Here is a 26,003-nt window from a genome sequence, read left to right as displayed (position 1 = left end):
CCAAATTTGGTTCCTCATAAAGCAACCCCAAAGCCAGAAAAAACGCATCCACATTGAGCAACGCAGGATCCCCTGGTGCCAATGAAAATGCCCAATTTTGGGGGTCACCCCGCAGTAAAGAAATAACAATTTTTACTTGCTGGGCAGGATCTCCAGCAGAATGAGATCTCAGCGAAAGAAACAATTTACAATTGTATTTAAAATTTAGAAAACAAGATCGATCTCCAGAAAAAAACTCCGGTATAGGAATTTTAGGTTCAGACCGAGGAGCATGTAACAAAAAATCTTGTATATTCTGAACTTTAGAGGCAAGATTATTCAAATTGGTAGCCAGACTCTGGGGATCCATATTTCAACAGATAAAGTCTGAGCCATTCAGGGGTTAAGAGGAGAGGAAAACAGGAGACTGCAATTAGAGCTGGAGTGCAACTTCAGAGGAAGGAAAAAAAAAAAAAAAAGGTTTCACACAGTTCCTTTTCTCTCCTGCTTCAGCCTATAGATTAAACATTTGGGCTGGCCATACTGTTATGGTTTCCAATGGCAAGGAAACATCAGAAGCACAGAATAAACGGACAAGCTCTCGGGTGATGGAAACTAGAGCTGACCGCGATGCTAAACCTACACACCACACTAGAAGTAGCCAGGGGGCATTCCTGCGTTGTCTCTAGATGCCGCGCGCCAGCCGGAGAACTAACTACCCCTGGTAGAAGAAAACACAGTCCTGGCTTGCCTCCAGAGAATGTCCCCACAGGAGATAGCAGCCCCCCACATATAATAACGGTGAGAGCAGATGAAAAGACACACGTAGTATGAAAGCAGATTTAGCACAGAGAGGCCCGCTAACTAAATAGCAGAAAGATACAACAGAGGACTTCGCGGTCAGCTGCAAAACCCTTCAAAACACCATCCTGAAATTACCTTAACTCATGTGACAACTCATGCCACTGGAGTGGTAATTTCAGCCCAACAAGAGCTTCCAGCTGCAGAGATTCACATAAGTGCAAACTGGACAAAACATACAAAAATAGACTTAAGGACTAAAGTGTCCAACTTAGCTGAGCAGAAAACTGGGAGCAGGAACATGCAACAGAATCACTCTGGATACATTGATGGCCAGCATTAGAATGACTGAGGAGCAAGGTTAAATAGGATACTCCCACATCCTGATAGGAACAGGTGAACTGAGAAGACAAAGCTTGCAGGACACCAGTACCACAAGAGACCACCGGGGGAGCCCACGAACCGAATCACAACAGCGCGGCTGTGCTGAATGCGGGTGGCTGTGCTGAGTGCGGGCGGCTCTGCTGAGTGCGGGCAGCTGTGCGTGGCTGTGCTGAGTGTGGGCAGCTGTGCGTGGCTGTGCTGAGTGCGGGCGGCTGTGCTGAGTGCGGGCGGCTGTGCTGAGTGCGGGCGGCTGTGCGTGGCTGTGCTGAGTGCGGGCCGCTGTGCTGAGTGCGGGTGGCTGTGCTGAGTGCGGGCGGCTGTGCGTGGCTGTGCTGAGTGCGGGCCGCTGTGCTGAGTGCGGGTGGCTGTGCTGAGTGCGGGTGGCTGTGCTGAGTGCGGGCGGCTGTGCTGATTGCGGGCGGCTGTGCTGAGTGCGGGCGGCTGTGCGTGGCTGTGCTGAGTGCGGGCGGCTGTGCTGAGTGCGGGCGGCTGTGCGTGGCTGTGCTGAGTGTGGGCCGCTGTGCTGAGTGCGGGTGGCTGTGCTGAGTGCGGGCGGCTGTGCTGATTGCGGGCGGCTGTGCTGAGTGCAGGCGGCTGTGCGTGGCTGTGCTGAGTGCGGGCGGCTGTGCGTGGCTGTGCTGAGTGCGGGCGGCTGTGCTGAGTGCGGGCGGCTGTGCGTGGCTGTGCTGAGTGTGGGCGGCTGTGCGTGGCTGTGCTGAGTGCGGGCTTGTATGCGTGGCGGTGCTGAGTGCGGATGGCTGTGCGCGGCTGTGCTAAATGCGGACGGCTGTGCGCGGCTGTGCTGAGTGCGGGAGGCTGTGCGCGGCTGTGCTGAGTGCGGGTGCCTGTGCGCGGCTGTGCTGAGTGCGGGCAGCTGTGCGTGGCGGTGCTGATTGCGGGCGGCTGTGCGCAGCTGTGCTGAGTGCGGGCGGCTGTGCGTGGCTGTGCTGAGTGCGGGCAGCTGTGCTGAGTGTGGGCGGCTGTGCTGAGTGCGGGCGGCAGTTCTAAGTGCGGGCGGCTGTACGTGGCTGTGCTGAGTGCGGCCGGCTGTGCGTGGCTGTGCTGAGTGCGGTTGGCTGTGTGTGGCTGTGCTGAGTGCGGGCGGGTGTGCGTGGCGGTGCTGAGTGCGGGCGGCTGTGCGCGGCTGTGCTGAGTACGGGCGGCTGTGCGCGGCTGTGCTGAGTGTGGGCAGCTGTGCGTGGCTGTGCTGAGTGCGGGCGGCTGTGCGCGGCTGTGCTGAATACGGGCGGCTGTGCGTGGTGGTGCTGAGTGCGGGCTGCTGTGTGCGGCTGTGCTGAGTACGGGCGGCTGTGCGTGGCTGTGCTGAGTGCGGGCGGCTGTGCTGAGTGCGGGCAGCTGTGCGTGGCTGTGCTGAGTGCGGGCGGCTGTGCGCGGCTGTGCTGAATGCGGGCGGCTGTGCGTGGTGGTGCAGAGTGTGGGCTGCTGTGTGCGGCTGTACTGAGTACGGGCGGCTGTGCGTGGCTGTGCTGAGTGCGGGCGGCTGTGCTGAGTGCGGGCGGCTGTGCTGAGTGCAGGCGGCTGTGCTGAGTGCGGGCGGCTGTGCTGAGTGCGGGTGGCTGTGCGTGGCTTTGCTGATTGCGAGCGGCTGTGCGTGGCTGTGCTGAGTGCGGGCGGCTGTGCGCGGCTGTGCTGAATGTGGGCGGCTGTGCGTGGTGGTGCTGAGTGCGGGCTGCTGTGCGCGGCTGTGCTGAGTACGGGCGGCTGTGCGTGGCTGTGCTGAGTGCGGGCGGCTGTGCTGAGTGCGGGCGGCTGTGCTGAGTGCGGGTGGCTGTGCGTGGCTGTGCTGAGTGGGGGCGGCTGTGCTGAGTGCGGGAAGCTTTGTTGAGTGCGGGCGGCTGTGCGTGGTTGTGCTGAGTGAGGGCGGCTGTGCATGGCTGTGCTGAGTGCGGGCGGCTGTGCTGAGTGCGGGCAGCTTTGTTGAGTGTGGGCGGCTGTGCGTGGCTGTGCTGTGTGAGGGCGGCTGTGCGTGGCTTTGCTGAGTGCGGGCGGCTGTGCATGTCTGTGCATGGCTGTGCGGAGTGCGGTCGGTTGTGCGTGGCTGTGCTGAGTGCGGGCGGCTGTGCTGAGTGCAAGCAGCTATGCGTGGCTGTGCTGAGTGCGGGCGGCTGTGCGTGGCTGTGCTGAATGCGGGCGGCTGTGTGTGGCTGTGCTGAGTGCGGTCGGCTGTGCGTGGCTGTGCTGAGTGCGGGCGGCTGTGCTGAGTGCGGGCAGCTGTGCGTGGCTGTGCTGAGTGCGGGTGGCTGTGCTGAGTGCGGTCGGCTGTGCGTGGCTGTGCTGAGTGCGGGCGGCTGTGCTGAGTGCGGGCGGCTGTGCGAGGCTGTGCTGAGTGCGGGTGGCTGTGCGTGGCTGTCGTGAGTGCGGTCGACTGTGCGTGGCTGTGCTGAGTGCGGGCGGCTGTGCGTGGCTGTGCTGAGTGCGGGCAGCTGTGCGTGGCTGTGCTGAGTGCGGTTGGCTGTGCGTGGCTGTGCTGAGTGCGGGCGGCTGTGCTGAGTGCGGGTTGCTGTGCTTGGCTGTGCTGAGTGCGGGTGGCTGTGCGTGGCTGTGAAGAGTGCGGGCGGCTGTGCTTAGTGCGGGCGGCTGAGCTTAGTGCGGGCGGCTGTGCTTAGTGCGGGCGGCTGTGCTGAGTGTGGGCGGCTGTGCTGAGTGCGGGCGGCTGTGCGTGGCTGTGCTGAGTGCGGGCAGCTGTGCTGAGTGCGGGCGGCTGTGCTGAGTGTGGGCAGCTGTGCTGAGTGCGGGCGGCTGTGCTGAGTGCGGGCGGCTGTGCGCGGCTGTGCTGAATGCGGGCGGCTGTGCTGAGTGCGGGCGGCTGTCCGCGGCTGTGCTGAATGCGGACGGCTGTGCTGAGTGCGGGCGGCTGTGCTGAGTGCGGGCAGCTGTGCGTGGCTGTGCTGAGTGCGGGCAGCTGTGCGTGGCTGTGCTGAGTGCGGGCGACTGTGCTGAGTGCAAGCGGCTGTGCTGAGTGCGGGCGGCTGTGCGTGGCTGTGCTGAGTGCGGGCGGCTGTGCTGAGTGCGGGCGGCTGTGCTGAGTGCGGGCGGCTGTGCGTGGCTGTGCTGAGTGCGGGTGGCTGTGCGTGGCTGTGCTGAGTGCGGGCGGATGTGCGTGGCTGTGCTGAGTGCGGGCGGCTGTGCTGAGTGCGGGCAGTTGTGCGTGGCTGTGCTGAGTGCGGGCGGCTGTGCGTGGCGGTGCTGAGTGCGGGCGGGTGTGCATGGCGGTGCTGAGTGCGGGCGGCTGTGCGCGGCTGTGCTGAGTGCGGGCGGCTGTGCGCGGCTGTGCTGAGTGCGGGTGGCTGTGCGTGGCTGTGCTGAGTGCGGGCAGCTATGCGTGGCGGTGCTGAGTGCGGGCGGCTGTGCGCGGCTGTGCTGAGTGTGGGCGGCTGTGTGTGGCTGTGCTGAGTGCGGGCGGCTGTACGTGGCTGTGCTGAGTGCGGGCGGCTGTGCGTGGCTGTACTGAGTGCGGTCGGCTGTGTGTGGCTGTGCTGAGTGCGCGCGGGTGTGCGTGGTGGTGCTGAGTGCGGGCGGCTGTGCGCGGCTGTGCTGAGTGCGGGCGGCTGTGCACGGCTGTGCTGAGTGCGGGCGGCTGTGTGCGGCTGTGCTGAGTGCGGGCGGCTGTGTGCGGCTGTGCTGAGTGCGGGCGGCTGTGCACGGCTGTGCTGAGTGCGGGCGGCTGTGTGCGGCTGTGCTGAGTGCGGGCGGCTGTGTGCGGCTGTGCTGAGTGCGGGCGGCTGTGCATGGCGGTGCTGAGTGCGGGCGGCTGTGCGCGGCTGTGCTGAATACGGACGGCTGTACGTGGCTGTGCTGAGTGCGGGCGGCTGAATGCGGGCGGCTGTGCGTGGCTGTGCTGAGTGCGGGCGGCTGTGCGTGGCTGTGCTCAGTGCGGGCGGCTGTGAGTGGCTGTGCTGAGTGCGGTTGGCTGTGCGTGGCTGTGCTGAGTGCGGGCGGCTGTGCTGAGTGAGGGCAGCTGTGCGTGGCTGAGTGTGGGCGGCTGTGCGTGGCTGTGCTGAGTGCGGGTGGCTGTGCGTGGCTGTGCTGAGTGCGGGCGGATGTGCGTGGCTGTGCTGAGTGCGGGCGGCTGTGCTGAGTGCGGGCAGTTGTGCGTGGCTGTGCTGAGTGCGGGCGGCTGTGCGTGGCGGTGCTGAGTGCGGGCGGGTGTGCATGGCGGTGCTGAGTGCGGGCGGCTGTGCGCGGCTGTGCTGAGTGCGGGCGGCTGTGCGCGGCTGTGCTGAGTGCGGGTGGCTGTGCGTGGCTGTGCTGAGTGCGGGCAGCTATGCGTGGCGGTGCTGAGTGCGGGCGGCTGTGCGCGGCTGTGCTGAGTGTGGGCGGCTGTGCGCGGCTGTGCTGAGTGCGGGCGGCTGTGCGCGGCTGTGCTGAGTGCGGGCGGGTGTGCATGGCGGTGCTGAGTGCGGGCGGCTGTGCGCGGCTGTGCTGAGTGCGGGCGGCTGTGCGCGGCTGTGCTGAGTGCGGGTGGCTGTGCGTGGCTGTGCTGAGTGCGGGCAGCTATGCGTGGCGGTGCTGAGTGCGGGCGGCTGTGCGCGGCTGTGCTGAGTGTGGGCGGCTGTGTGTGGCTGTGCTGAGTGCGGGCGGCTGTACGTGGCTGTGCTGAGTGCGGGCGGCTGTGCGTGGCTGTACTGAGTGCGGTCGGCTGTGTGTGGCTGTGCTGAGTGCGCGCGGGTGTGCGTGGTGGTGCTGAGTGCGGGCGGCTGTGCGCGGCTGTGCTGAGTGCGGGCGGCTGTGTACGGCTGTGCTGAGTGCGGGCGGCTGTGTGCGGCTGTGCTGAGTGCGGGCGGCTGTGTGCGGCTGTGCTGAGTGCGGGCGGCTGTGCACGGCTGTGCTGAGTGCGGGCGGCTGTGTGCGGCTGTGCTGAGTGCGGGCGGCTGTGTGCGGCTGTGCTGAGTGCGGGCGGCTGTGCATGGCGGTGCTGAGTGCGGGCGGCTGTGCGCGGCTGTGCTGAATACGGACGGCTGTACGTGGCTGTGCTGAGTGCGGGCGGCTGAATGCGGGCGGCTGTGCGTGGCTGTGCTGAGTGCGGGCGGCTGTGCGTGGCTGTGCTCAGTGCGGGCGGCTGTGAGTGGCTGTGCTGAGTGCGGTTGGCTGTGCGTGGCTGTGCTGAGTGCGGGCGGCTGTGCTGAGTGAGGGCAGCTGTGCGTGGCTGAGTGTGGGCGGCTGTGCGTGGCTGTGCTGAGTGCAGGCGGCTGTGCGTGGCTGTGCTGAGTGCGGGCGGCTGTGTGTGGCTGTGCTGAGTGCGGTCGGCTGTGCGTGGCTGTGCTGAGTGCGGGCAGCTGTGCTTGGCTGTGCTGAGTGCGGGCGGCTGTGTGTGGCTGTGCTGAGTGCGGTCGGCTGTGCGTGGCTGTGCTGAGTGCGGGCGGCTGTGCTGAATGCGGGCAGCTGTGCGTGGCTGAGTGCACGGCTGTGCGTGGCTGTGCTGAGTGCAGGCGGCTGTGCTTGGCTGTGCTGAGTGCGGGCGGCTGTGTGTGGCTGTGCTGAGTGCGGTCGGCTGTGCGTGGCTGTGCTGAGTGCGGGCAGCTGTGCTTGGCTGTGCTGAGTGCGGGCGGCTGTGTGTGGCTGTGCTGAGTGCGGTCGGCTGTGCGTGGCTGTGCTGAGTGCGGGCGGCTGTGCTGAGTGCGGGCAGCTGTGCGTGGCTGTGCTGAGTGCGGGCGGCTGTGCTGAATGCGGGCGGCTGTGCGTGGCTGTGCTGAGTGCGGGCGGCTGTGCGTGGCTGTGCTCAGTGCGGGCGGCTGTGAGTGGCTGTGCTGAGTGCGGTCGGCTGTGCGTGGCTGTGCTGAGTGCGGGCGGCTGTGCTGAGTGAGGGCAGCTGTGCGTGGCTGAGTGTGGGCGGCTGTGCGTGGCTGTGCTGAGTGCAGGCGGCTGTGCGTGGCTGTGCTGAGTGCGGGCGGCTGTGTGTGGCTGTGCTGAGTGCGGTCGGCTGTGCGTGGCTGTGCTGAGTGCGGGCAGCTGTGCTTGGCTGTGCTGAGTGCGGGCGGCTGTGTGTGGCTGTGCTGAGTGCGGTCGGCTGTGCGTGGCTGTGCTGAGTGCGGGCGGCTGTGCTGAATGCGGGCAGCTGTCCGTGGCTGAGTGCGGGCGGCTGTGCGTGGCTGTGCTGAGTGCAGGCGGCTGTGCTTGGCTGTGCTGAGTGCGGGCGGCTGTGTGTGGCTGTGCTGAGTGCGGTCGGCTGTGCGTGGCTGTGCTGAGTGCGGGCAGCTGTGCTTGGCTGTGCTGAGTGCGGGCGGCTGTGTGTGGCTGTGCTGAGTGCGGTCGGCTGTGCGTGGCTGTGCTGAGTGCGGGCGGCTGTGCTGAGTGCGGGCAGCTGTGCGTGGCTGTGCTGAGTGCGGGCTGCTGTGCGTGGCTGTGCTGAGTGCGGGCAGCTGTGCGTGGCTGTGCTGAGTGCGGGCGGCTGTACTTACTGCCTGAGTGCGGGCATGGCTATAATGGATTCAGCACCCCTGCAGCCAGCACAGCGAGGGCTGACTGCGGCCACTCGCGTCACTGGTCACATGCTGGTGGTGACATCATCGAAGGTCCTGGAGCTCCGCTGGGCTCTGCAGCTAACCTGACTGGAGCTGCAGAGCACGGAGCCCCCATGGCCGGTATATTAGGGGGATACAGGTGTGTGTGGAGCCCCCATGGCTGCTATATTATGGGGGATACGCTGCCGGTGTGTGGAGCCCCCATGGCCGGTATATTGGGTGGGGAATAAGTACGTTTGGCTGCGTCACTCTGGTCCAGACTGCGCAGTCGCGGTGCGTTGCGCTTGCACAGTCTATAAAGGCTTCAGACAAAGTGACGCTCCCACCATTATATTATAGATATGTCATCTTGTATCTTGTACACACATGTATTTGCTTTGTATATTTTGGAAAATACATGCCTTATTTTTTCTCCCTCCCCTATATGTTCACTCGCCTGATGACATCTCATTACTGAGATAGAATCGCATCAGGAGGGAATTATTTAATTGGGAATAATATAGTCAGAACCACACTTAGGTACTGACATTGTCAGGACAGGGAGCATGTGCAAGGAGCATGACAGGTTAGATAAGTGTTATACCTTACCCTACTATCCGTGGAACTCTATGGACTCCTACTGTGCATCACCATGTGTGAAATGGGTGAGATCTAAACCATTTTCTTATGCAGTGGCAACTCCCATATAATGTGTCATATAATTATATGTTATTCACCATTATAGGGTCTTTATCTACTTACAATATTGGTATAGGTAATTTTTTTTGTTTTAATGTGTTCCTCTCCCTAGGAATATTCCTATTTTATACTATTCATTAAAATTGATGTTTTAAGAGGGTCTCTCCATGCTACTTGAACCTGTCAAAAACTTAAATCCCCTCAAAACCTTTTATATATCCATGTAGCCATTAAAAGATAAGTCATCTGTTCCTTTTATGACCCCAAAATTGTGCACTAGCAGCGAGAAATCACATTTTGAAGTTGTGTCAGGAAATGTGCTGGTGTGTGGTCATGCACTTCTAGCTTCACAGCCTCATGCTATATTTACTAACTAGATGCATCCTCCTCTGGCTGATTGACAGGTCAGTGGCCATGTACCAGAGCAAACGATCTGTCAACCAACCAGAAGAGACAGGAAATAAAGTGTGAGGCTGAGAAACTAGAAGTGCATCGTCATGCCATAGAGCATTTCTAAACATAACTTTAAAATGCGATTTCTCACAGCTGAAGACATGTTTAAGATCATAAAAGGATCGACAGGCTTATCTTTTTAAAGGGCTACACAGTCATATCAATGGTTTTAGATGGTAAAAGTTTCTGAAATGCTCCCTTTAAATGTAGAAAATGGGAAAAAGGCTTGGTCTGTTGTAAAACATTCAGGTCTAGAGTATTGAGACTGACACAAATTTTGGTTTTCTCAAAGATTGCTGCTTAAGTTTTTATAGTGGCAATTTACATTAACTCTAGATTGTGAAAATCTTACACCTTAATTTTTTTGCTTGAAACCTAACTTAATGACTAATACCCTTCATTCCCACTGTAGTTCAGCCCTACTACAAAATGACAGGCTGAGTAATTTCAGTGATCTTTTTGTTAGCTCCAGTGAAAGTGTCCATGTGTACTAGGGTGCTGATATCACTCATTGTCATTCTGATTGAATTATAAGAAAAGAATGGTTGCATTAAAAGCTGGCTGGTGCTTGAAATCAATTAATTATGTTTTACAAGGCTATATCCAAGAAAATAGAAGCATTTGTCATTGCTTTTCATCAAAAAGGCTTTACAGGCAAGAACATCGATGCTTGTAAAATTACCCCTGAAACAACTGTTTATCCGATCATGTATTGTACAGCTTCATAAAGAGGTTTAATTAATCTGAAAAAGGCTTCATGGAGACCAAGAAAGTCCAGAAAGTACTAGGACTGTCTCCCAAAGAGGATTCTGCTATGGTATTGCTTCAACATCAGTGCAGAGCTTGCTCATGAATGGCAGCAGGCAGTTGTCAGTGCATTTGCATGTACATTGAGGTGAAGGCTTTTACAGGCTGGCCTTGTTTCAAAAAAACAAAAGCATCAAGGACAGACTGATATTCTGCAGAACAGGGACTACACTGCAGAGAACTGCTGTAATGTCATTTGCATTGATGAAGTCCCTTTCAGTCTGTTTGGGACATTTGTGAGAATGGCTGCCTGTGAAGAAAAGCACTACCATGAGTCCTGTGTCATGCTAACAGAAAAGCAATCTGAGACAATTCATGTATGAGATTGCTTTTGATCAAAGGGAGTGGACTCACAATTTTTATCTATGAACACTGCCAGGAATAAAGACTGCTATCTAAACATCCTTTAGGAGCACCTTTTCCCAATGATCCAAGAGCAATCAGGTGATATGAACAATGTTTTTTTCAGGACGATGGAGCACAATGTCACAAGGCAAAAGTTATAACTTAGTGCCTTTGTGAACAAAACATTGAAATTTCAGGTCCGTGGCCAGGTAACTCCCCACATCTCAATCCTATTGTAAACCTATGGTCAATGATTTTTTAAGAATGCGTTGGAATCAGTCATGAATAGGCCCAGAAGCTGATATCCAGGAAGCCAGGAAAAATTGCGGTAGTCTTGAAAAATAATGGTCAACATTCTAAATATCAACCCCATTTATATATCCTTGCTTACCAACAACTATATGTGTGCGTATATTGGAAATTTATCTGGCACACATACGGCAATAATTTAATGTGAACAGTGCCTTTGCATTGACGTCTTGGGTGTTTGGTAATACAACAGTATACAAGCTTCGATTGAAATGCATGGCAGGCATATTCAGGTATGATCTTTACCCTGAATATATCAGATTGCACGATTTGCATCTACATATGTCCACCTATAATTGACTTCACTGTGGATGTGGGACAGTAGCGCTACAGAATTCCAGCAGTCTATAAAATTCCTTCCTTTAGGGAAATGTAGGAAGACAAGCCAGTGTAGATTAGTGTATGGATAAAGAACACTTTATTTTTGCAGTTTTATGTACTTTTCAGGGTGTCATTCTTTACAAGCGCATACCACAGTCAGTGATGGCAAGTCAGCATGAGGCTAGAAATAATGTATGGCATTTCTCATTGTGCTACCTTACCTGCACATTGGACATTTCCAATCCATAACTGTGAACCTTAATCTCATTTGCAGATATGTTATATTAATGCCCAGTCTCATTAGAATAACATGTCACAATGTTAGAACAATTACAGATTCTTCTCCTCCTGCTCGTCCATCTCACGCTCTAAATGTTTGCAGTTTCCATAACAACTTATTTCTTGCTTCACAGAAAGTCTTTTTGTCCAATTCATGTTTAGATATTTGTCATCTAATTAACCCTTTGACACCTGAGTTTTTCCAGCTGTAAGCACACTGAACACTAATATGAATTAATGATTGTATAACCCTTGCTATCACACACAGCTTGAAAGACATCTGCCAGCAAGTTTACCTTATTTTATCTTATGAATTTTCCAGTTACAAATATACATTTGATTTGGGGTAAAAAAAATTGTATTAAAGTAAAAGAGTGAAATGGAATTTAAGGCTGTTTACAGATGGATGTAATACTGCACTTTTTTTTGCATCCATATTAGAGAAGCAATACCCAGACTTCCTGCAGTTCATCAGAATATGAGTTTTGGCAATATAGAAGTATATGGGGCACTAGCTAGTAGCTCTGGTTCCTACAAACCACTAGAACTCTAGATATTTTCCTGTAACATACATCTTGGCACTCATATTGTGGTTGCCTGAAAGCAGGTTTACAATGAAAAGATAAAGGCAATAAAGACATACAGTGGGAAAAAAAAGTATTTAGTCAGCCACCAATTGTTCAAGTTCTCCCACTTAAAAAGATGAGAGGCCTGTAATTGATATCATAGGTAAACCACAACTATGAGAGTCAAAATGAGAAAACAAATCCAGAAAATCACCTTGTCTAATTTGGTAAGATTTAGTTTGCAAATTATGGTGAAAAATAAGTATTTGGTCATTAACAATTGGTTACCATCCACCTGTCGTGTCTCCCCTTTTTCCTCATAGATTTTAAGCTTGCGAGCAGGGCCCTCATTCTTCTTGGTATCTATTTTGAACTGTGATTTCTGTTATGCTGTAATGTCTACTGTCTGTACAAGTCCCCTCTATAATTTGTAAAGCGCTGCGGAATATGTTGGCGCTATATAAATGAAATTATTATTATTATTATTATTAACAAAAATTAATCTCAATATTTTGTTATATATGCTTTGTTGGCAATGAGAGAGGTCAAACGTTTTCTGTAAGTCTTTACAAGGTTGGCACACACTGTTGGTGGTATGTTGGCCCATTTCTCCATGCAGATCTCCTCTAGAGCAGTGAAGTTTTGGGCCTGTCACTGGGCAACACAGACTTTCAACTCCCTTCAAAAATTTTCTATGGGGTTAAGATCTGGAGATTGGCTAGGCCACTCCAGGACCTTCATATGCTTCTTACGAAGCCACTCCTTCATTGCCCTGGCGGTGTGCTTGGGATCATTGTCATGCTGAAAGACCCATCCGCGTTTCATCTTCAATGCCCTTGCTGATAGAAGGAAGTTTGCACTCAAAATCTCACAATACATGGCCCCATTCATTCTTTCATGTACATGGATGAGTCACCCTGGTCCCAGCCCCAAAGCATGATGTTGCCACCCCCATGAATCACAGTAGGTATGGTGTTCTATGGATGCAACTCAGCATTCTGTCTCCTCTAAACACGACAAGTTTCTACCAAACAGTTCAACATTGGTTTCATTAGACCATAAGACATTCCCCCAATACTCTTCTGGATAATCCAAACGCTCTCTAGCAAACTTCAGATGGGCCCAGACATGTACTGGCTTAAGCAGGGGGACACATCTGGCACTGCAGGATCTGAGTCCCTGGTGGTGTAGTGTGTTACTGATGGTAGTCTTTGTTATGGTGGTCCCAGCTCTATGCAGGTCATTCACTCGGTCTCCCCGTGTGGTTCTGGTACTTTTGCTGACCGTTTTTGTGATCATTTTGACCCCACGGGGTGAGATCTTGCATGGAGCCCCAGTTCGAGGGAGATTATCAGTGGTTTTGCTTGTCTTCCATTTTCTTATTATTGCTCCCACAGTTGATTTCATCACACCAAGCTGCTTGCCTATTGCAGATTCAGTCTTCCCAGTCTAGTGCAGGGCTACAATTTTGTTTCTGGTGTCCTTCAACAGCTCTTTGGTCTTCACCATAGTGGAGTTTTTGGAGTGTGACTTTTTCAGGTCACCTGATAAAGACGGTATTTCCATTGAAACGCGTTGTGGCTTAACCCTATCCTGGTGTCAGAGTCTTCTTTCTGTTCTCCTTAGACTGAGCTTTAATTTTTTTTTCTGTGTCTGTATCCTCCATTGGAGGTGTTCGGCACTTTTTTGCACTTTCACCCTTCTTTTGGGGCTACCGTCTTGGCGCTCTGGAGCAAACCACCCACTATTGATTTTATTTTTCAGGTTGTGGACAGGTGTCTTTTATACTGATAACAAGTTCAAACAGGTGCCATTGCTACAAGTAATGAGTGGAGGACAGAGGAGCCTCATAAAGAAGAAGTTACAGGTCTGTGAGAACCAGAAATCTTGATTGTTTGTTTCTGACCAAATACTTATTTTCCACCATAATATGCAAATAAAATCTTGCCAAATGAGACAAGGTGATTTTCTGGATTTGTTTTCTCTTTTTGCCTCTCACAGTTGGGGTCTACCTATGATGTCAATTACAGGCCTCTCCCATCTTTTTAAGTGGGAGAACTTGCACAATTGATGACTGACTAAATACTTTATTTCCCCACTGTATATCTGTTCAAATGTGTTGCAGAAGAAAAAATATTCTGTGAATACTCTTATATGGTTCAATGTTTGGTTGCAAGAAAAACAAAGGAGCAGCAATCTTCTGCACTCCAGCTGTACATTGGATGCATTGTACATTGATGTTAATGTGATGTCCATCTACTGTAATGCTTGCATTTGCCATTTCTCAACCCCTGCTAGGAATCTTATCTATCTATCTATCTATCTATCTATCTATCTATCTATCTATCTATCTATCTATCTATCTATCTATCTATTAATTAGTAAAAAATGGAAGGCAGCACTCCAAAAAGTAGTATCAAAATAAGGTGGACTTTATTAGGTCCACATGGCGTGGCGACGTTTCGGCTATAAGCCTTTTTCAAGCTTGAAAAAGGCTTATGCCAAAACGTAGCCATGCCATGTTGACCTAATAAAGTCCACCTTATTTTGATACTACTTTTTGGAGTGCTGCCTTCCATTTTTTACTACTATATGTTGGCAAATATGGATTGATTGCTGGGAGACTTTGCACCCATTTAACTTTTAGTGCTGTTCCATTTTTTCTAACTATCTATCTATCTATGTATAATATATATATGACTGAATGAAATATTCAAGTTGTAAATCTTTATTCATTACATAGTGGAATGTGCTGAGAACAATAAAACCTAAAAATGATCGACGTAAATCACAACTAATATCCCACGGAGTTCTAGAGTTGGAATGATGCTCAAAATCAAAGTGGAAAATAAAGTTACAGGCTGATCCAACTTCAGTGGAAATGCCTCAAGACAAGGAAATTATGCTCAGTAGTGTGTGTGGCCTCCACGTGCCTGTATGATATCCCTTCAATGCCTGGGCATGCTCCTGATGAGGTGGGGGATGATCTCCTGAGGGATCTCCTCCCAGACCTGGACTAAAGCATCCACCAACTCCTGGACAGTCTGTGGTGCAACGTGATGCTGGTGGATAGTGCGAGACATGATATCCCAGATGTGTTCAATTGGATTCAGGTCTGGTCTGGGGGAATGGGCTGGCCAGTCTATAGCTTCAATACCTTCATCTTGCAGGAAGTGCTGACACACTCCAGCCACATGAGGTCTGGCATTGTCCTGCATTAGGAGGAACCCAGGGCCAACCGCACCAGCATATGGTCTCACAAGGGTCTGAGGATCTCATCTCGGTACCTAATGGCAGTCAGGCTACCTCTGGCGAGTACATGGAAGGCTGTGTGGCTCTCCAATGAAATGTCACCCCACACCATTACTGACCCACTGCCAAACCAGTTATGCTGAAGGATGTTGCAGTAAGCAGATCGCTCTCCATGGCATCTCCAGACTCTGTCACATCTGTCACATGTGCTCAGTGTGAACCTGCTTTCATCTGTGAAGAGCACAGGTGCCAGTGGCAAATTTGACAATCCTGGTGTTCTGTGGCAAATGCCAAGCGTCCTGAACGGTGTTGGGCTGTGAGCACAACCCCATCTGTGGACTTCAGGTACTTAGAACATCCTCATGGAATCGGTTTTTAACTGTTTGTGCAGACACATGCACATTTGTGTCCTGCTGGAGGTCATTTTGCAGGGCTCTGGCAGTGCTCCTCCTGTTCCTCCTTGCACAAAGGCTGAGGTAGCGGTCCTGCTGCTGGGTTGTTGCCCTCCTACGCCCCCCTGGTGTACTGGCCTGTCTCCTGGTAGCGCCTCCAGCAAACTTTCTTGCCACAGCTCGCATTGATGTGCCATCCTGGATGAGCTGCACTACCTGAGCCACTTGTGTGGGTTGTAGAGTCCGTCTCATGCTACCACGAGTGTGAAAGCACAACCAGCATTCAAAACTGACCAAAACGTCAGCCAGAAAGCATTGGTACTGAGATGTGGTCTGTGGTCCCCACCTGCAGAACCACTCCTTTATTAAGTGTGTCTTGATAATTGCCAATAATTTCCATCGGTTGTGCCATTTGCACAACCGCATGTGAAATTGATTGTCAAACAGCGTTGCTTCCTGCGTGGACAGTTTGACTTCACAGAAGTTTGATTTACTTGGAGTTATATTCTGTTGTTTAAGTGTTCCCTTTATTTTATTGAGCAGTGTGTATATATATATTTATATACTGTATAGCTTATCTTTGATTTGGCTTTTAGATTAGATGAGTCCTCACTCTCTGCTCTAAATCAGATGGTCCTTTAAAAGAAGTAGGTCATAATGTATGATCAGTGTGGACCCTACTTCTGGAACCCCCATCAATTACAATTGATTGCTGTCCCAAAGCAATTTTTTTATTTATTCTGTGACAAGGTGATCATTTATGTAGCATAGAATATATACCACCTTAACTGTTTCATATTCCTCATTCTGAATTTATGAATGCAGTCTTTGTTTTTTCCTCTTTCAGCATTACAATATAACTCATGGCACTCACCATTCTGCTTCTAATCCATAAAATCATCTTAATTTCTTGCACCTAAATGGTGGGTTAACAAACAGCACAGACAACCTAGCATCGTCATCAATGTGGTGCCTTCTCTAGGCATGTGAATGATAGACTATCTGAGCGGTTTGTTATCCCACCGCTGTATGCGCACAAACTAAAGTGGACTTTTATGAATTAAAAGAAGATGGGTGAGTGCCATGGATTTGCTAATGCACACTGTATATTTGATTTTCTTTAGAACACTGAGCACCACTGCTGTATATCCAGAATTGCCCAATAGTCCAGGAGGAACAATAGAGCACAGAAGAGCACTTGCTTTTTGGTTTTTCTTATTATTATTTTAGTTTATTAATTTAGCCCAGGTGTTTTAATGCCAAAACCAAATGGCATTATTGTGTGCAGATTGTAAAACTGTTTTTTTTTTTTACAGGGCACAAAGGGACTTCCAGGAATGAAAGGTGAAAGAGTAAGTATATACTCATGATCAGTGGATCAGTACCAGTTTAGCACTGGTTCCAGAACACATGGATTGGGATTTTAGAGCAGCGAAGGAGATTCACTATTTATCTAATTATAGCTATAATTATTTTCTAAGTGAAAAATAAATGATACTAACAGTACAAATTGCACATTGTTTAATGAGAACAATAATATTCCTTGGTTTTAGGAAATATAGAAATATGGACTGCAATAATTACAATTAAAGTCCATTACTCTAATAAGAACCACGCACATAACGCATATGGAAGAAAAATTATTTTTGTAACCAAGCCAGGGTGACATAAATAGACTTTAATATCTAAAGTTTTTTGTTTTGTTATTGGACGTGATTGGCTGTGGTCATTCTCATGTCAGACACAGATCTTCCCAAAATGACAGTGCGGCACACTTATTATAGAAGCAGTGGGAGAATGTCCTTGCATGACCGCTCCATAGCAACCTAGCTGATGAAGTACTTTTTCCTTTCTTTTTAAAGATGTAATTGATCTCTATCATCAAATCCCCAATACTCAGACATTGCTAACCACCCTTTATTTAAGACAATTACCTCATAATCGTCTTTCCACCTTCTGGTTTTGCAAGTAGTTTGTCATCCTTTCTTGGTGAAACTGATTTAATACACTGTGCCGGCAGTTTATCATTACAGTATGCCAGTATTATGGATTAAATAAAATCACAATGTGGCACACGTGGTATTTACAAGAAAAACTTGTGACGTTTTGCACTGATCACTTCAATTTTCTAAAAAAGAGGCATGGCGTACAGCTCTATTACAAATGTACTGTAATCAGAGCATACCTACTGTAGATGTTCAACTCAGGGAGGTGAAATATCAAAGTGGGCCTCTAACTAGCTAACTCTGATTACAAATATGGTAGAGCACCCTAATTGTGGGTGTAGAGGAACCTCAGCAGATGACGGTGCTGTTACAGAAAATAAATCTCTATTAGCGATGGGCGAACCAGAACTGTAAAGTTCAGGACCGTACCGAACACATAGTGTTCGGTCACACAGTCCCGAACACGGGTTTCCATGGGAAACCCGTGTTACAGTTCGGGTCCAGTTCGAGCTGTACAAAAAAAGCATAAAATTAATAATAAACATTATAATTATACTTACCTGTCCAGTGATGCATCCTCCCATCCCGTTGTTTCCCGGCCGCATCTGCTTCCGGGGCCGCTCATTACCTTCTGCCAGTATTCACTGCACTCTGCAGTCTTCGGCTTTTTCCGGCAGTGTTCATGCGGTGACACTGCCGGAAAAAGCTGAAGACTGCCGAGTGCAGTAAATACTGCCGGCAGTTAATGAGCGGCCCCGGAAGCAGATGCGGCTGTGAGACAGCGGGACGGGAGGATGGGTCGCTGGACAGGTAAGTATAGTTCTAATGTTTATTATTAATTTTCTGCTTTTTTTTACAGCTACCCCTCCCCATCCCATATATGTAAAGTATGAGTTTGTGGTTCGGATGCAAGTTCATGTCATGTCTGGCCCCGAACTCGAAATTAATAATAAACTCGGCCGAACCCGCCGATCCCGAACATCGGGGGGGTTCGCCCATCATTAATCTCTATACAAAGACCAACACTGATATTACTTCAATATGGTGACCAAATAGTGGTAGATATCAGTCCAGCAGAAGACTTAAGAGATTATAGTACAGTTACAGATAGCAACTTAAAGGTGACCTTCTTTCTTATGGAGTCATTTACTTTTCCTGAGTAAGAGGCCATAGTATTCCCCGAGTCCATACTACACCCGAATTAGGCTTGATTATACCTCAGGTATATGATGGCTTGGGCTAATTTATAGTAGGCCATTTCATACTCTCTCGTGCCAGATTATACCCCTTTTGATTTCAGCAGTGACGAGTGATATACACAAGAATTACTTAATTTTTCAACATCGTTTTGGGGGTTTAGGTTTGTTAGTTAAATTATGTGAGAAGATAACTGTCTTAAATCTAGTTCTAAACACAAAGATTTTTATTACTTGAACCAGAAAAAGTGGCAAACATGGGAAACCCCGTAGTAGTAAAATATAACTTTTAATGTAATTAGTTAAAAAAAGACAAAAACAACAACAATCACCATACACATGAAAAAGTACTCTCTGATTACATCCTACAATAATTACCCTCGTTTCTGCACTTGCCTATCAGTGGAGGTTGGCACCATATGTATATATACGAGTAATGGCTCCCCCACTCCTCGCCGGCTGTCCCTCACTGCCCCTATTGTAGTGAATCATTTACCCAGTCATATATATTGAGCATGTAAAGGAAGGAATACCAGGGCAGGCGGGCCACTGGACATGTGGCTATAAATAGGCAAGTGTCAAAGAGATAAGTGGGTGAGTGGATTGACAGGCATCAATAAGATAAAGTTTAGATGATCAAAGATGAACTTATAGTACCCCACTAAACTGTTACTTGCCAAAGAAATCCTGACTGCCAGCTGAGGTTGGCACCCTAATTGACATCGGAAACGGTGCTCCCGCTCCACGATGGCTGACCCTGGGTGTCCCTAGAATAAATGTACAAACAATCCCCAGGTGAAATACATCAGATAAAGGCAGAGAAGTGGTGCCTCACAATTGGGAGCAATCGAATGACAGTCAAAAAATAAATTATGTGATGATGAAGAGCATATAAATATAGTACATGGTACATATCAGACCAACAGAATAAGGGGGTACTTATGATTACTAGCTTGTGACCTCTACGCGTTTTACCGAGTATGGATTAACACCAGGAGGTGAGATGAGTTGATGCTGCATGGTCCTGGCCTGTGCTCATTTATTTATACACACGTGGGCTGTTCCGAGGCCCACTCTCAACTGGAAATGCATTCTGGAGTGTAGTGGATAAATGTGTGTCCCCTTTTCCCAATGTGTATATGTGTACCTCCCCCTTGATATAGGCCTGACAGGCACCGAATCTTCAATAAAATGGCGCCGCCATTGAACATCATCAGTGTGCCTGCACCTTGTCCGCGCACGTACACATTGTCTCCAGATCCAGTGACACATGACCGTAAATGATGAACCGGAAGTGTGTCACCCATGGGATGCAATTGTGGTTCACCCTCGGTATCCTGTGTGCATGTCGGTGGAGCGTGCATGCAGGGGAGGACGGCCGAGAATGTCACAGAGCCGCCTCCCACAACGCACACAAATCCATTGCACGCATGCTGGGGATGACCAATAATGCAGTCAATGTACTCAAAGCCGGGCTGGGTGTGCTTGTGCACTGTTATTTCAATCTCTTGCAGTCTGTGTTGAATGCGGAGGGGGGGAGGAGGAGAAAGGACTCTGCTCCATTGTTTGAACACTCAGACTTCTCCTTCTAAGAAACTATTCATGCTCAGCAGTAATGTGCCACTGGGAGGATGATATACAAAGAAGGTTGCACTCTATCGTGCCAAAGCATGTCTAATATGAAATACATGAAATATGAATAGCAAAATGGCTTTTGAACATTAGGAAAATATTTAAGAGACGCTTTGCACAGAATTTGATATAATCAAATAGTGTGAGCCCATCAACCATTGTCAAGGTGGTCTCATAAAACTGATGGGTCCCTGACCTCCATGTCCAAATGTGAATACTTACCGAAGGCCAATGTCTGTATGCCTGGGTGAATGTGGACACCTCTGTTCAGCAAAGCCTACATATGGGTTGGCCGGGACCAAGTGTGATGAGATGCAATTAAAAACCACATGGTGATGGGAGGAGTGCTCAGTCAGTCAGCTAACATAGAAATGACAGAAAAAAGACTGGCACATCCAAACTAGTGTGAATAGGTGCATACCAGGAGCGGCTACCTCCATACATAAATATACAAAAAAGGTTGCACTCTTTCGTGCCAAAGCTGTTATGATCTGGTGGCCTAAGAGCAGCATGAGACGTACTCTGGAGAAGGTGGAACCTGTACTGACCGCAGACCCTGAACTTAACACCGCAACTAGTAGTAGCCGTGGAATGTACCTAGCACTCCCTGGACATCTCGACACAGCCGGAGGACTAATTACCCCTAGAGATAGAAAAGGGAAAACTATCTTGCCTCAGAGAAAATTCCCAAAGGATAGGCAGCCCCCCACAAATATTGACTGTGAGAGGAGAGGGAAAAAACATACACAGACTGAAATCAGAATTTAGCAAAGGAGGCCACTTCTAGCTAAATTGAAAGGATAGGACAGAGTACTATGCGGTCAGTATTAAAACACTAGAAAATATCCACCACAGAAAATACAAAAACTCCACAGCTAACTAAAGATATGGAGGGCATATCTGCATCTCCAGAGATACCAGCTTGGCTAAACAAATCCTTATACAGACCAAGCTGGACAAGACAAAAAAAACATGGAAAAGAACTGAACAATAAGGCCACAGCATGTGGAAAGCAAAAAAATCAAGGCCAGAACTTATCTTTGTTGAAAAGAACTGCAAAGCAGGAGAGACCAGGCAGAGATGTGAATCCTCCAGGAACAATGGACAACTGGCACTGACTAAAGGGTGAAGCAAGACTAAATAGCCCAGTCAGGTTTGCAAAAAGTGAACACACCTGATAAATGCTGCGATTCAAAGACAGCAGCACTACCACTTATAACCACTGGAGGGAGCCCAAGAGCAGAATTCACAACACAAAGCATGTCTAATATGAAATACATGAAATATGAATAGCAAAATGGCTTTTGAACATTAGGAAAATATTTAAGAGACGCTTTGCACAGAATTTGATATAATCAAATAGTGTGAGCCCATCAACCATCGTCAAGGTGGTCTCATAAAACTGATGGGTCCCTGACCTCCCTGTCCAAATGTGAACACTTACCGAAGGCCAATGTCTGTATGCCTGGGTGAATGTGGACACCTCTGTTCAGCAAAGCCTACATATGGGTTGGCCGGGACCAAGTGTGATGAGATGCAATTAAAAACCACATGGTGATGGGAGGAGTGCTCAGTCAGTCAGCTAACTAGTGTGAATAGGTGCATACCAGGAGCAGCTACCTCCACTGGGAGGATGATAGATACCCAAGGCTTTGTGTCAGGAGCATGATCAGTCAGATGAGGGCATGTGTAGGCAGGCAGATACAAAGAAACGCGTTCCTAAACATGACAATTGGATGAGAGGGTATACCATCAACAATATATTGCAGAATATGGACATGGGCACAATGGACATAAACAGAAATCAACCTGTGAATGAGCACAGATGCATCAGAATATTGATCATATTTGTAGAACCAAACTGATAAAGATTGATCATCACATAAATATGTGAGCCCCAAGACAAAGGGAACACTTATAACTAGTCATGGCAATAAAATCCTATACTAACCCTCAAGTCTCTCCCATAGGACTGTAGACACAGTAACCAAGCATGTAGCTTAATTAAATCAAGGGTTTATATAGAGGTGAAATCACAGAAAACAGGCATACAATATGACCTCTTTTAGACCTGCAGGGGCCAATGAGTCCATCGAAAAAATCTGCCCACATTCTTTCTGAAGCAACATCTTATCAAAATTGCATCCCCTGGGATTGGATCTGACTACCTCTATCACACTGAAGGAGACTTCTTTAATGTTACCTTGATGCACCCAATTCATATGTCTTGCCAACGGGGTGTCATGTTTGTGTCTCACGTCCCCAATGTGCTCGCCCATCCTCCTTCTAAATTCCGTCTTGGTCTTACCAATGTAATCCTTGTACTTTATTTATATGCTTTTCATCATCACATAATTTCCTTTTTGACTGTCATTCGATTGCTCCCCATTGTGAGGCTCCACTTCTCTGCCTTCATCTGATATATTTCACCTGGGGGTTGTTTGTATATTTATCCTAGGGACTCCAAGGGTCAGCCATCATGGAGCGGGGTATACATGCAACATATAAACGCATGTTCACATTGGCCATAAAGCATACAAAACCTACAAGAAACAAAATGAGCAAAAACCCTGCTGTAACTAAATAAGTAAAAAGCAAAAGTGCATTTAAATAAAACAGAGTTCTTAGTAGTACTGTTTTGGATCAAAAATAGCATAAAAGCCATCCCACCTCGACAAGGTGACTCTGATCGGGAAGGTCCTATATTAAAAACCTTACCATGTGTCAAAGTTGACCTCAGTGTGTGTGTCAGTAAGGGCAGACAGGCGGACCGGGTCTAAACCAGTGGACACCAGTCTGGGGAAGCCTTTAAAGGTAATTTCCAGAATTCAAAAATGCAAAGAAAAAATCAGTAAAAATATTAGACTTCCACAATGATATGAGGTAAAGACTCCTACCACACTTCTCAGTAGTTACACATTAAAAGCAGCTGTGCCTCTGAGTATGATAGAAAGAGATCTGAAAATGTTTCAACCAGTCAGAGGGTGAGAAAACCAATAAAGAGACAAGATCAAGTTCCAATTGCATTTTAAGGTTATAGCACTTATCTTAATGGACAACAGTGTAATCTCAGATGTAATGACTGCTGTCCGATAACAGTCACATTATATTGTAAGATCAATTTTCATCATGTGATTAACAACAAAAATACTAGTGATGAGCGAGCACTAAAATGCTCAGGTGCTCGTTGCTCGGGTCAGGCAGATTGGAATACTCGGGTACTCGACCCGAGCAGCGAGCCCAATGTAAGTCAATGGGAGACCCGAGTATTTTTACTGCGATCCCCTCCAGGGGTCCTTTTAAGGTCTAAAAACATCTGAAAATGATGGAAACACTGCTCAAATGACTGACACAGGGACATCATGGGGATCGCCCCTGGAAGCATTCCTGACTCCTAGTTCACAGCTGTAAACAATTTTTCCGAGATTCATGCCATTTTTCCAGATGCCACAAAAAACACACTAAAACAAAACCAAAACGGATTTTGCTAGGAAATATGCTAAGGTACATCCTTTGCAGGTTAATGACTTGCCTGTAAGGCTAAATATCTAACCCCAGACCGAAAACTTCCTCCCCCATTTGGGCTTAGTTCAGACGCAGCGTTTTTGAAGCGTTTTTCAACTTTAACCCCTTCACCCCCAAGGGTGGTTTGCACGTTAATGACCGGGCCAATTTTTACAATTCTGACCACTGTCCCTTTATGAGGTTATAACTCTGGAACGCTTCAACGGATCTTGGCGATTCTGACTCTGTTTTCTCGCGACATATTGTACTTCATGATAGTGGTAAAATTTCTTCGATATAAATTGCGTTTATTTGTGAAAAAAACGAATATTTGGCGAAAATTTTGAAAATTTCGCAATTTTTCAACTTTTAATTTTTATGCCCTTAAATCACAGACATATGTCACGCAAAATACTTAATAAGTAACATTTCCCACATGTCTACTTTACATCAGCACAATTTTGGAACCAAAATTTTTTTTGTGACGGAGTTATAAGGGTTAAAAGTTGACCAGCAATTTCTCATTTTTACAACACCATTTTTTTTTAGGGACCACATCTCATTTGAAGTCATTTTGAGGGGTCTATATGATAGAAAATACCCAAGTGTGACACCATTCTAAAAACTGCACCCCTCAAGGTACTCAAAACCACTTTCAAGAAGTTTATTAACCCTTCAGGTATTTCACAGGAATTTTTGGAATGTTTAAATAAAAATGAACATTTAACTTTTTTTCACACAAAATTTATTTCAGATCCAATTTGTTTTATTTTACCAAGGGTAACAGGAGAAAATAGACCCCAAAATTTGTTGTACAATTTGTCCTGAGTATGCTGATACCCCATATGTGGGGGTAATCCACTGTTTGGGCGCATGGCAGAGCTCGGAAGGAAAGGAGCGCCATTTCACTTTTCAATGCAAAATTGACTGGAATTGAGATGGGACGCCATGTTGCATTTGGAGAGCCCCTGATGTGCCTAAACATTGAAACCCCCACAAGTGACACCATTTTGGAAAGTAGACCCCCTAAGGAACTTATCTAGATGTGTGGTGAGCACTTTGACCCAACAAGTGCTTCACAGAAGTTTATAATGCAGAGCGGTAAAAATAAAAAATCATATTTTTTCACAAAAATTATCTTTTCGCCCCCAATTTTTTATTTTCCCAAGGGTAAGAGAAGAAATTGGACCCCAAAAATTGTTGTGCAATTTGTCCTGAGTACGCTGATACCCCATATGTGGGTGTAAACCATTGTTTGGGCGCAGGGCAGAGCTTGGAAGGGAAGGAGCGCCATTTGACTTTTCAATGCAAAATTGACTGGAATTGAGATGGGACGCCATGTTGCATTTGGAGAGCCCCTGATGTGCCTAAACATTGAAACCCCCCACAAGTGACACCATTTTGGAAAGTAGACCCCCTAAGGAACTTATCTAGATGTGTGGTGAGCACTTTGACCCAACAAGTGCTTCACAGAAGTTTATAATGCAGAGCCGTAAAAATAACAAATCATATTTTTTCACAAAAATGATCTTTTCGCCCCCATTTTTTTATTTCCCCAAGGGTAAGAGAAGAAATTAGAGCACAAAAGTTGTTGTGCAATTTGTCCTGAGTACGACGATACCCCATATGTGGGGGTAAACCACTGTTTGGGCGCATAGCAGAGCTCGGAAGGGAAGGAGCGCTATTTTACTTTTCAATGCAAAATTGACTGGAATTAAGATGGGATGCCATGTTGCGTTTGCAGAGCCCCTGATGTGCCTAAACATTAAAACCCCCCACAAGTCACACCATTTTGGAAAGTAGACCCCCTAAGGAACTTATCTAGATGTGTTTTGAGAGCTTTGAACCCCCAAGTGTTTCACTACAGTTTATAACGCAGAGCCGTGAAAATAAATTCTTTTTTTTTTTTCACAAAAATGATTTTTTAGCCCCCAGTTTTGTATTTTCACAAGGGTAACAGGATAAATTGGACCCCAATATTTGTTGTCCAATTTGTCCTGAGTATGCTGATACCCGATATGTGGGGGGGAACCACTGTTTGGGTGCATGACAGAGCTCGGAAGGGAAGGAGCGCCATTTGGAATGCAGACTTAAATGGATTGGTCTGCAGGCGTCACGTTGCATTTGCAGAGCCCCTGATGTACCCAAACAGTACAAACCCCCCACAAGTGACCCCATATTGGAAAGTAGACCCCCCAAGGAACTTATCTAGATGTGTTGTGAGAACTTTGAACCCCCAAGTGTTTCACTACAGTTTATAACGCAGAGCCGTGAAAATAAGTTCTTTTTTTTTCACAAAAATGATTTTTTAGCCCCCAGTTTTGTATTTTCACAAGGGTAACAGGATAAATTGGACCCCAAAATTTGTTGTCTAATTTGTCCTGAGTATGCTGATACCCAATATGTGGGGGGGAACCACTGTTTGGGCGCATGACAGAGCTCGGAAGGGAAGGAGCGCCATTTGGAATGCAGACTTAAATGGATTGGTCTGCAGGCGTCATGTTGCATTTGCAGAGCCCCTGATGTACCCAAACAGTACAAACCCCCCACAAGTGACCCCATATTGGAAACTAGACCCCCCAAGGAACTTATCTAGATGTGTTGTGAGAACTTTGAACCCCCAAGTGTTTCACTACAGTTTATAACGCAGAGCCGTGAAAATAAAAATTTTTTTTTT

General features: G+C 48.4%; 1 protein-coding gene across 1 annotated transcript in view; it reads left to right on the top strand.

Moving 5' to 3' along the window:
- Positions 1–26,003, top strand: part of LOC143774986 (uncharacterized) — an 862,433-nt gene that overhangs the window by 521,640 nt on the left and 314,790 nt on the right. The window contains exon 82 of the mRNA XM_077262800.1: positions 16,365–16,400. Within this exon, the coding sequence (XP_077118915.1) occupies positions 16,365–16,400 (36 nt within the window). The remainder of the gene's footprint in view (positions 1–16,364; positions 16,401–26,003) is intronic.

Source organism: Ranitomeya variabilis, chromosome 5 (assembly GCF_051348905.1).
Source record: "Ranitomeya variabilis isolate aRanVar5 chromosome 5, aRanVar5.hap1, whole genome shotgun sequence".
NCBI classification, from domain to species: domain Eukaryota; kingdom Metazoa; phylum Chordata; class Amphibia; order Anura; family Dendrobatidae; genus Ranitomeya; species Ranitomeya variabilis.
The sequence above is the reverse complement of the archived record's forward strand: the minus strand, read 5'-3'. Positions and strand labels throughout refer to the sequence as shown.